This window comes from Ciona intestinalis, chromosome 7 (genome assembly GCF_000224145.3).
Source record: "Ciona intestinalis chromosome 7, KH, whole genome shotgun sequence".
Lineage (NCBI taxonomy): Eukaryota > Metazoa > Chordata > Ascidiacea > Phlebobranchia > Cionidae > Ciona > Ciona intestinalis.
Window position 1 is genome coordinate 52903 of NC_020172.2, and position 11991 is coordinate 64893.

Genomic DNA, 11991 nt, shown 5'->3' on the forward strand with positions numbered 1-11991 from the left:
GCTATATAGCCCCCACTGAATATACAGGATCGCTGGTTGGGTTATATGACTCCGTGCTGATCCGACTTCATATACAGGCTTCGGCGGGGTGCTATATCTACTGTAGTACTAATTGCTTTTATAACCAGAAACCAAACAGTTCATGATATCTTGCTATGTTTTATTCCTTCTTCTGGTATACAAGTACACGATACGGTATCGGGCGAAAGCTTACTTGACGGCTGGGCAAAGGCTGGTAAGAGCCCGCCATGAACCTAGACTGACCTCGAGGTCTCAGTGCCGATAGTGGTTTCTCGTTATTTCTTATTGTGTTAGGGAAAAGGCGAATTATATACCGGACAGAATCACGTGACAGCAGTGTGACGTCATGCGATAAAAGGGAATCGATTTGGGCCTGTCATCGGCTGAACGGGATATCATTAACCTCGTTCAACGGGGGGTTTGTTTTTATGGGAAAGTCTTTTATGAGATAAGTCGTATCCGCACTGTTGACATTGATTAATTAAGTATTGGGATTTGGTTATGTGACGTCACTTTAGGCGTCGAGTTGCAACAGCTATGACGTAGCGCTATAACATATTTAAAGCTGGTTCGTGCGAAAATATGTTTTTATGGCGAATATTAATATTCATAAATAATATTTTTTCGATTTTTTTTTATTTTAGAATCGGTACCGCTGGGGTCTAGTTAGTACAGTGTCAAAATTTTAGGTTGGTGGCACCAGTAGAAGGTATCGAAAATGGCCGTTATAAGATCTGTGTTCTCGGATAACTTTGGTTAATTATTTAATAAATTTATTTAAAATCATTTAAACATTTGTTAGGAATATATATGTTTTTATACGTATTACGTATTGTCATAGTTTAATAATACAACATTAAACTTCTTTATTAAACTATGATTAAACTATGGTATTGTTTATAAGTTAAAATTAAATCTCTAGCATATGCGCACATCGGCCAATAGCGTCACAAACGTACAAAGACGTACGTCATAATCGTCTCGTAAGAAAAAAGCAGCTACTAGCCAGTCCCTCAACCTCAACCGTTTAGTTTCGACCAAGTTTATGGTTTATTAGTGCTTTAGCTGGGGTGTACTTTCTGAAATTTCTGAGTTGTTATTGGTTTGGGTAAAAAATCTTTTCTCTGTCACCACTTAACGCTATAACCCTATTTAATGTATTGCTTAATCTTCAACGTCGGCAGAGAGGATTCTCCAATACCATCCAACTTTAATTTCTGCCTTTTGTTAATTTTTTCAATTTTTAAATAATATTATTTATATTCAGACAGCCAAGAGTCACCGAATTTAAATGGAGGGTGTTACCACAACCATTAGATGGTGTTATTTAGATCGGGAGGTTTCTATTTAGAATGACTTTTTTATCTACAATGGAAGCTTCAGGAAATGATGATCCACCTGTTGGAAATTCAAGCTATTTATCGGATTCCGATGTGGAACGAGATGATGATATTCCAACACTTGATGTCTCTGCAGATGAAATTCAGTTGTCACCAGATTCATGGCAGTCAGTTGATCTGGGGTTGAAAGAAATCAACCATATTCGGTCATGTACGTCAACACCAACTTCTATTAAATATAATTCAACTTGCCAACCACTAAACGGCGTCAGTCATGTGCCAAACTTAACGCTACAAACAAATTTACCAATACAAAATGGAGATGCATTAAAACTTGACATAAATGAACAAGATACTATAGATGAAAGAAATGGTTCAATAAATCCAAATTCCCCTGAATTTCTTGATATAACTTTACAAACTACTGAGGTTGATGAACCTGCACCTGTGGTAAATAAACCTGGATCTTCCTTACATTCAAAGAAGGGAAGCATTACCTCACTCTTGGGATGGTAAGATAGGAGATATGTTCAAATTGGAAAAAAATAATTTTTTCAAGATAATTTTTGCGTTCTTTATGTATGAAAATATTACTAAAAACATTGATTATTTATTGACCTAAAAATACCTGTAATTTTGGGTAATACTAATTTACGGGAATATGGAAAAGACGGGAACGACGGGAATCACAGTCTAATTTATTGGAATACGGAAATACCGAAAAGAGGGTAAAAACTGCAAACTAATTTACGGGAATACAGGAATGTGTTTTAAGCACAATACCAGTTGTGGGAAAATTACGGGAATGTGTTTTATGCTTGTTTTAAGCATATATCAATGTCTTGTTTGCCGGCGACTCGATTTTTCCTGTGGCCTTTCAGGAAATTCATTAAACACCATAAATTGTTTCTGTCCAAAATCCTTCAAGCAATTGCATTGAACAAGTCAAACCACGTTCCGTTTATTATGGATAGAGAAAATATTAAAGTTCTGAAAGTGATGTAGAAAAATTAATTAATTCACCAACAAAGGTCATATATGATACGCTCTATGAAACATTTTCAAGCAACTGGACACAGATATTCAAGGATTACTACAAAAAGAATCTTTACAACGATTTAATAGAGCATAAAACACATTCAAATAACCTTACCGTAACTGGTATATGCTTCAAACAAGCTTAAAACATATTCCCGTAATTTTCCCTTAACTGATATATGCTTAAAACAAGCACAAAACACATTCCCTTAACTGGTATATGCCTAAAACAAGCACAAAACACATTCCCTTAACTGGTATACGCTTGAAACAAGCTTAAAACACATTCCTGTAACCTTTCCGTAACTGGTATAGGCTAAAACAAGCATAAAACACATTTCCGTAATTTTCCCACAACTGGTATTGTGCTTAAACACATTCCTGTATTCCCGTAAGTTAGTTTGCAATTTTTCCCGTCTTTTCCGTATTCCTGTAAATTAGATTGTGATTCCCGTCGTTCCCGTATTCCCCTAATTTAGTACTACCCGTAATTTTCAGCAAATCCATAATTTTTCCCAAATTTTAAATATCTGTATACATTCAAGTTGATTTTACGAGGCAAATGTCTATGATTTAAGCGAAGAAATTAAAAACAATTCTTAAAGTTTAAAAAAACGTGTGTACCAATTTTGTTATATTATATCTTGTACATTGATCTTTACATATCAAACTTAGGTATGGACTAATTCCCTCACTTCCTAACGATAAAAGAATCAATAAGGGCTATATATATATATTATAAATATATATATAAACAGTTTAAAAAAAGAAAAAAAGAAATTACAGCAAAATGTTAGTTGTTAAAACACACATGTATAAAAATATGTGCATGCGATAATACCAATTAAAAAAAGCTTTACATGATGATAGGATATCTTCTCCCTTGACATCTTCACCACAGAAACAAATTCCACAAGTTGTTAAAACAAACAAAGAAACATCTTCAACCCACACCGCACCAAAATCCCCAATTTCTTTCAGGTATGTGTCAATCAAGTTCTGCACAATGACTTTTTGTTTTTTTAAGGCTTATGTTAAGCTGTTATTAATTGCTGAAGCTCAAAGTAATTACTTTAACACCATTCTTTTTTTAACCTTTTACTTATATACTGTGATAGGTGGTTAAAGGAGCAAACCAACAAAAAATCAAAATTTGTATATGGATAAATATGCTTAATACAACCTAGGTACCATTAAAGTTTCCCAAAACTATATGGCTTCTAAAAAATCGTGTGAAAAAAAAACGCTAGAGTAAAAAAAATCTGCTGTTTCGACAATGCATGGGAATTCCCATAAGAAAAAATTTTTACTTAACTTTAACCTTTTTTAGTTTCTAAAATACTAAAGAAAGTTCAAATTTTATTTTTGATTTTTAATAACAAATGCTTCTTCTTCAAGAATATATAAAAAAAATTGTAAAATATATACTTTATTGTGTTTTAGTTTTTGATTGAACCTAGGTACACAATGGATTATGCTGACTCAGCATGTTTTCAAACCTAATGTTAAACACGAAAAACGGACTTGTTTCATAAAACAATGCAACAGTAGTCACTAGTGAGACATAATGAACATTTAAATATACAAAAAGTGCTAAAAATTAATGAACAAGGAAAAAAAGTGCTGAGTCAGCATATTATGTAGCTATATTCAGTTGAAAATTAAAACATAACAAGAGATCAAAGATCTAATGCGTGGGCACGTTAATTAAACTAATTAGCATAGTATTAGTTAACCCTTTCACTACAACGGTCGACTGAGCTTGATCAAAAACTTTTAATGCGCCCCCACTTAAATGGAAATAGTTTGATTTAGGCGTGAATCGATGTGAGGATTCGTTATCTCACCAACACGTGCCCTCCCATATTCCCAGACAGTATAACCGCTGTCTCGACAATCATGATTACTGGATCTATTGGCTAAAGGGTTATGGCATTCACTTTCATAGCCTAAAGTACCGGGTTCGATCCTCGCTTGCCGCAGGAATTAACTTGGATATGTTTTCTTTTAATAAAAGATATGTGAGACTAATACTATATATACTTTTTATTTATATTTGTATACTACTGTAAAGAAAGCCAAAAGCTACTGATTTAAGGTGCATTTTGAATTTGGCGCATTTAATCAAACAATAAAGTAATCGTTAATTAATCGCTAATTATGGGGTTTCAATTCTGAAAATTTAGCCCAAAAATTATAAATATATATTATGTTTTAATTTCAATCAAAAGACTAAAGAATAAATGCTAGAATTAAGAATTGGAGTGAGTGCGGAAAAAAGTTGTCCAAAAAAACAACAACAAGAACACCTGTTCGACGAAAAAGGATCTATATCAGTTCTAACTGTTCCGTGGGGGGCCACACGAATTAGGGGTCACTATAATACCCGTTAAAAAATTAACCACATATAAATTGTTGTTACATCGCAAAATAAGCTTCTCGTCGTAACCCAATAACATGGCAACGTACGTGGTAATTTAAACATTTAAATAAGTTTTTAAAACGGGGGGGGGGGGGTTTTATAGTAGAAAGGGAGGGGTTGAAGCAAAATTTTTTTTTGCGCGGCAAATTAGAATCCCCCCTTTAAACACGCCTATTTGCGCCAATAGTAAGACCTATATGTAACAGTTTGGGTTGAATTGTTTTACGGGTCACCAGATGTAGTGATTAAGAAGGGGGTCCACGTACAAGCCTTGCGGGGGGTGGCTTCTATATCTTAAAACGCCACTGATCTATATGACCACTAACCTACTCAATTAAGTCTACGTTGTACAATTATTTTTATATAGTTTTAAAGAAGAAGCATTCATTATACCAAATCAGAAATAAAATTTGAATTTTCTTTAATATTTTGGAAACTAGAAACGATCAAGGTTGAGTGATTTTTTTCTTATAGGAAATCCCATTTGATTTTTTGTTGGTATGCCCCTTTAAGGGTGGCAGTTATTATTGATTAGAAACAATGGTTACCAACAGCATGCTTATTTCTTCTGTGTGTTACAGCCTAATTATGTTAATGAAGCTGTAGCTAAGCAGTGGTTGTTGAAACATGATAACAGTAAACACCCAAGTTGAATATATGAACTAGAATACAATTATTTTAGTTGAATTTATAATGTCATCATATTAGTAAGTAAATACATTGCATTGAATGTGCTATGCTTTATTATATGGACTAGTTATGTAATTTTAGGTAGCATGTTAAATAAAGCTAATTGTTTATTAATCTGTAGAATTAATCAAAAGTTAAAACTTCAATTAATCACCCCTTTGTCCTGTCACTGCTGCTTCTCATTTATCAAATATACATTTAACGTCACACTCACATTTTTTCTCTTATTTATCAGTTCAGTCTGTGTTCATGCTTTCAATAGTAGTTATTCACTAGTTTTCATGAATGCATCGCAGTTTAAAGATTTTAAAATAGTCCGATTTAATGTTAGTAAAACTAAACAGATGTATTAAATTTAATACAGGCTATGACTGTAAAATAAACAAATAGTTCTTTATTCCGTATATTAGACTCAAGCTAGTTCTAGTACATTTACACAGTATTGTTGAGTCAATAGCAGCTAAAACCATTCAACCTAAAGTTATTGGTTGTGTTACTACTTTTAAGTCCTTGAAAGTAAAGTCATATAAACATCTATTGATTATTTGTAGAATTGTAGTTAGGACAAATCAGATGCAAATGTACTAGCTCCATAACTATGATTTGTTTGTATTGCCAATCAAGATATCCACAGCAATTGGTGTGTGTATGTGTTTTTAGTGCATCCCATTTTGTTTTATTTAGCAGCGCCTCATGTTACAATCAGTCACATCTCGCATGTTAGTTGGTTAATACCAAATGGCTAGAAGTAGTAACTACTAATAGCCTATCTAATCTTTAAAGTAATATATGTATTCATTTTTCTTAAAAGTATCATTTATACATGAACAGTTCTGTTAATTGCAGAAAAAAAAGATTTTGGCGAAGCAAGGAGCCTCAACCAATGTCAACCACAGCTCTTATATTAGAAGACCGGCCAAGGTAATAAAAGTGTTTAAACAAGGCTATACTGAAATGTGTGGGTGTTTTTGTTTACTTTAACATCAGGCATAAGGTGAATACATATTATCCTTGATATATTTATGATGCTTTTTGATTTAATTGTTTTATTGGGTGTTTATTTTATTTGACAGAATTCATAGATTGTGTGAGTTCAACATACAAACCCTAATGTGTAATTGTGTAAAAGGGGGTGGGAGAAATTGATGATAAGGGGTAATATGGGCATAGTTGCACAAAAGTTAATTTTTTTTATATTTGGTTTACCGAAAATCATTCTATGTTTTATATTTCACCACTATTCAAGCAACTAATTTAACACAAAAATATTTATTACATTTTGCAAGAAAGGTATTTTGCAATCAAAAACATTTGTTCAAATGTAAACTTAAAGTATTAGTACCCCATTAAACTTCAATATAATGTTTTCTGTGTAGTGTGCTATGACCCTAATTGTATTAAAAGTTGTTAAGCATTGTTTAAAGGTTTCATTGCAACAAGTTTGTTGTTTGTATGTTAATATATATATATTACAGCTAATAAAAAAAGGGGTAAAATGGGTACATTACTATTTTTGTTGTGGGTACATTGGGTATGACAGATAATTCAAAGTAAAAGCACAAAGAAGCTTTTGTGATTATTCTGGTAAACTCAGTAATAAGCACTTACATAGTAGTTAAGACTGCTTTTGCAAGTTATACCCGTTTTACCCCACAAAATGGGGGAAATTGGTATACCAACTTCTTCAAAAAAAGAGCCTTTCGTTCTTTTATTTGACTAGTTACATTTCCATTTTTTGGGCAACATTGAGCATGATAACAGAATGTTACAACAAAATCAAAAAGGTTCAAACAAAAGCGTCAAAATATTTTTATATGACAGTATTTGCTAATTCATACTCAATTTTCCCCACTAGTATATGAAATATTACTCTGATCTGAGTTTTGTCCTAAATTTTGCTTAATTTATAGAGCTGGGTGAATCAATGCCTCTGTTTCAATAAGAATAACAGGGCTGTTTGTTTATTCTGTCAATTTTTACTATTCACATTTATTGTTTGAAATTAATGATATTGATTTATTTGCAGCAATTTACCAAAAAAGTCTGCTGAAGAATCAGAGAAACATCGATTACAGTATAAAAAGATGGTGGAAATTGCAAAGAAAAATGGTATGCTGGATTTTATATGCTGTTTATTGTAATGATGTATGATTTTAATAAGGGTTAACGTTGATATATACTATCTCTACATAATACGAATTTAATTGGTAGAACTCAAAGATGTTCAGAAGAGAAACAAGTTAATGAAAGAACAAAGAAAACAAGAAGACACAATTACTTCTGCAAGTTCACAGTGGATTTCACAAATCTTACCAAACTGGGAAGTTATGTAAGTTGTTGTTTATACATCCAGAATGCTTAAAAATACTTTATTTCAAAAAACTAAAAAATTTATAGGAAATTTGGAATTGTGATGGTGTAAGCGAACTTGATTAATTAGAATTGTCATTGAGATTTTTGTTATACATTTGAAAAACAACTACCTATGTCTAAAAGTTGACTTGTTATTAATCATGTTCAGTTCTACACATCTTGAAAGAAATGCCACTGTGGCACTCAGCCATTCATAGCTGTCTTTACTGTTTATTAAGATCTATATGATTACAACTCACTTGGTCTATATTTCCTTATCATGCGCACATAATGCCTTTCCACACTACTATCATGGACATGTTTTACTTCACTGGCGGGATATTATTGTCGACCTGAACAGTGTTGTAATTGTGATCTCAGTTGACTCAATGCATATAGGAGAACCTGTAATCTGGTGCCACAGAATGTGGTACAGCTAACACAGCGTACCAATTCATTGGTAACACTGTAATTGACTTTTATCTTTGGATCAATTGAATTGCAGTTTGCAGGAATTATCATTACTTTGCACGAAACCATATCAATGTTCCCTAAACGCCATCTGAGACATCCGCAATTTGAAAAACCTTATCTTTGTTCACTTATGGACCAGCTTTTCTTGGCGTTGTGTATATTTGCCAGTCAGGGTCACCAGAAACTGACCGAAAACTACACAGATCCACGGACTACGCTGATTTTCTTAAGTAGTTTAGAAACTATAAACAGTCAAAATTGAGCGACATTTTTCTTATGAGAAATCTCACGCATTGTCACACAATGGAATTGTTTTTGCTTCAGCAGGTTTTTTCACACATTTTTTGAGAACCTTATTTGTTTTTGAAACTTTGGTGAGACCTTTAGATCACATTTGAGCATCTCTATTCTGACCATCCATATACAAATTTAAAATTTTCAATTTTTGTTAGTATTCCCCTATAAGAGAATCATAAATTTAAATATTCCTAATGCTTTTAATAAATATAAACAGCAACAGTTGGTTAATCAAATCTTAATTAACAGGCATCAGAACAACAAGGTTCGTATGTTATGGTGGCAGGGACTCCCTCCTAATGTAAGAGGAAAAGTATGGCAGTTATCCATAGGAAATGAATTAAATATAACTGAAGGTGATTTTTTTTAACTTTTAATCATTTCAATGTTTAGTTATTTCTTATTTTGCTATGTGTCATAAAATCTGCAACAGCCTTTCCCATAAGATGCGCCTATTGCCACATGGCACGATCCTTTCATAAGGTATAAAATTGACAGTAGTATGGTTAGTTTTTAATGCATGGTCCGAAAAAATAAGCAATTTCCTATTTTTTAGCAACAAAAAAATGTTAACAAATTAAAAAAAATAAGCAATTCTTTGCCAAAGTTTGTTAACATATTTTGGCTTTTTAAGTGGAAATCCTAGTGTACAGAAGAGTTTGTCTTTGCGGAGATTTTGAAAATGGATGTTTAAAAATAATTTCATACTGCATAAAAATCCTTTTAAGTGAGACCTAATCAAAAAGTAAACAAATTGTATTATGACAGATTTATATTCCATAATGGTTGTAAGGTTTCAAGAAAAGATTCGCTCGATGCACGAAACACAAAGTTCTTGCAGTGAAGGTTGATTTTGTTATTTATTTAATTAAAGCTTTTTAACCATACCAGCAAATCAATATGTAAACCCAAAACTGTTTTACTACTGTAAAATATACGAAAATTTAACCCTATTTGTGCAAATCCCATTCTGTGGTTATTATCAAATAATTTCTGCTTAAAAATTAAATGAATGGTTAGAAACCTTCATATCAGCGTTAATGATAGTCTTTTTCAAGCAGACACAATATCATTATCGGCGGATAGGGAGAGTACAGTGGAACTAATTCGGTTGGATATTTCAAGAACTTTTCCACACCTTTGTATTTTTCAGAAAGTTAGTCTTTACTGTATTTAAATCGAATATTCCTCTCTTAAAAGAAACTTTTCTCTAAAAATTCTAATTGCTTCTACTAAATGTTTCACAAGCTGTGTTGCAGCCTTTCATAGTCAATTAAACCTGAATTTGGGCAAATTATCCTTTACAATGTAATAGAAATGCATGTGTCACTGTGGTTTTGGCACAAACAGCAGTTTTAGAAGAGTTTTGTTGGACGTACAAATGACAAACAAACAAATGTTTTTTACAGGGCGGACCTTACCACGATGTATTACATGATATACTTGGAGCATATGCTTGTTATAGGCCAGATGTTGGTTATGTGAGTTGGTATTTATTCCTTATAAAAAACATGGCAATTACTTATTAGAATTGTTTACCAACATTATATAACTTATAAATGCAATTCCAGGTTATAATACCTTTCGCCAGTAATTCATTAAAATTATTAAAAAATATTCAATAAAGACAATTTTTAAAATAATTAAAGCCTGGGTAAGAACCTCCTTAGTATTATTAATATGCTAAATAATTTACCTTTGCTTTATTCTATCAGGTACAAGGCATGTCATTTGTTGCTGCCATGTTGTTACTGAACATGGAACCAGCATATGCATTCATAACATTCTCCAACTTACTGAATAAACCCTGTCAACTTGCATTCTTTAGATTGAACGAAGAGTTGGTACATATGATGAATTAAATACATTGCTTGTATAATATAAGATTCTTTTTCAGATGAAAATATATTTTGCTTCGTTTGAAGTGTTTTTTGAGGAGAACTTGCCAAGACTATTTGCACGATTTAAACATAACAATTTAACACCTGACATCTACCTAATTGATTGGTCAGTCACTGTTTATTTTTATATTCTTAACTTTATTCGTGTTGAGTGGCAAAAGTTAATATATTTGTCTGATTGTGTAAATTTTTCCATTAATGTTTGTATAAAATATTTAACGAATAAATTTATTGCAGGATATTCACAATGTTTAGTAAAGCTTTATCGCTTGACATGGCATGTAGGGTGTGGGATATGTTTTGTCGGGATGGAGAAGAATTTTTGTTTAAAACAGCAATTGGTAAATATTTATTATATCTGTGAACATAAATCTATTGGAATTGTAATTAGCAACAATTTGGTATGCAAGTACAGTAGTATTAATGAATACAATGATTTGAACAATTACAAACAAACTTCATAGGCCCTAGTATCTATATTATTAAACTAACTTTCTGGGTTTTTAAATGTTTATTATTTACTTTAGCACTTTTAATACACCTTTCTAAATTAAGTTCAAATTATAATTCCAGCCATACTTCATTTACATGAAAAAAGTTTGCTTGCAATGGAATTTATTCAGGCTGCACAGTTTCTTACGAGGTTACCAACTGATTCATTCACCCATCATGAATTGTTTTCCCATATCTGTGATGTCACAATGGTATCCCGTAGTAACCGTCGTTGGAAAGATGTTCTTTCTCTTCTTGGTCAAAGTGATGTCACTATATAGTTATTTATTGTAATGTAATTTATTTATTACAGAGAGGTTGTGAGGTCAACTTTTATAATTTGCAATCTAGCCTCACACTGTGACTTTCTATTTATGTATTGAACAGTATCTTGTTCATTATAGTTTTCATTTTTGTCCATATTCCAACATAAAAATGTTCATCAATTTCATATAAACTGAATTATATTTATAGAAAGTTGTAACAGATAACTAGCTTGAGTGATTTCATCGTGTTATATGTATATATATATATATATATATATGCTCATTTATTTTTAATATTCTACTTAATACCTATGATGCAATAGAACATGTATTTGTTCGAGTCAACAAAAACAGTTACTTGATGTACTTAGTTGCTATTAATTTTTTTCATCTCATTTTTAACATAAACATTCGTTTCATCGTTGGTCAGCCATTGATGTATTTCTACCGATTCTGCAAAAAAAATACATTTCTTCATCGTCAGTTAAGGTAATCATTACAAATACGACACGGGTTTTGACAAAAATAGTCTTCAGATCGAGGGTTAAAAATTTAAATACATGATTGAATGAATGAATGTAACTTACTTTATCCTCGCGTGGCCGGAAAACGACAGTCGTTATAACACGGGTTTAACACCTCGTGCCAACTTACGAGTTACCATGTATGTTACTTTATGGGTGATTATTTTTCGGGGG

The 11991-nt window shown here is 32.1% G+C and overlaps 1 protein-coding gene across 2 annotated transcripts; it reads left to right on the top strand.

Annotated features, from left to right (window-relative positions):
- The first annotated feature begins 1259 nt into the window (after positions 1-1259).
- Positions 1260-11776, top strand: LOC100180398 (TBC1 domain family member 14). Of its 2 annotated transcripts, none has more exons than XM_026834933.1 (13): positions 1260-1873; positions 3270-3380; positions 6358-6432; positions 7538-7620; positions 7723-7840; positions 8884-8990; positions 9403-9480; positions 9693-9790; positions 10044-10115; positions 10350-10478; positions 10532-10641; positions 10773-10876; positions 11109-11776. In XM_026834933.1, exons 1-13 carry the CDS (start codon positions 1374-1376, stop codon positions 11306-11308), a joined length of 1785 nt encoding a protein of 594 aa, XP_026690734.1. In that variant the 5' UTR covers positions 1260-1373; the 3' UTR covers positions 11309-11776. The 2 variants fall into 2 exon arrangements, with proteins under 2 accessions (XP_026690734.1, XP_002127705.1); XM_002127669.5 differs by having other exon boundaries at positions 9696-9790.
- The last annotated feature ends 215 nt before the right edge of the window (positions 11777-11991 follow it).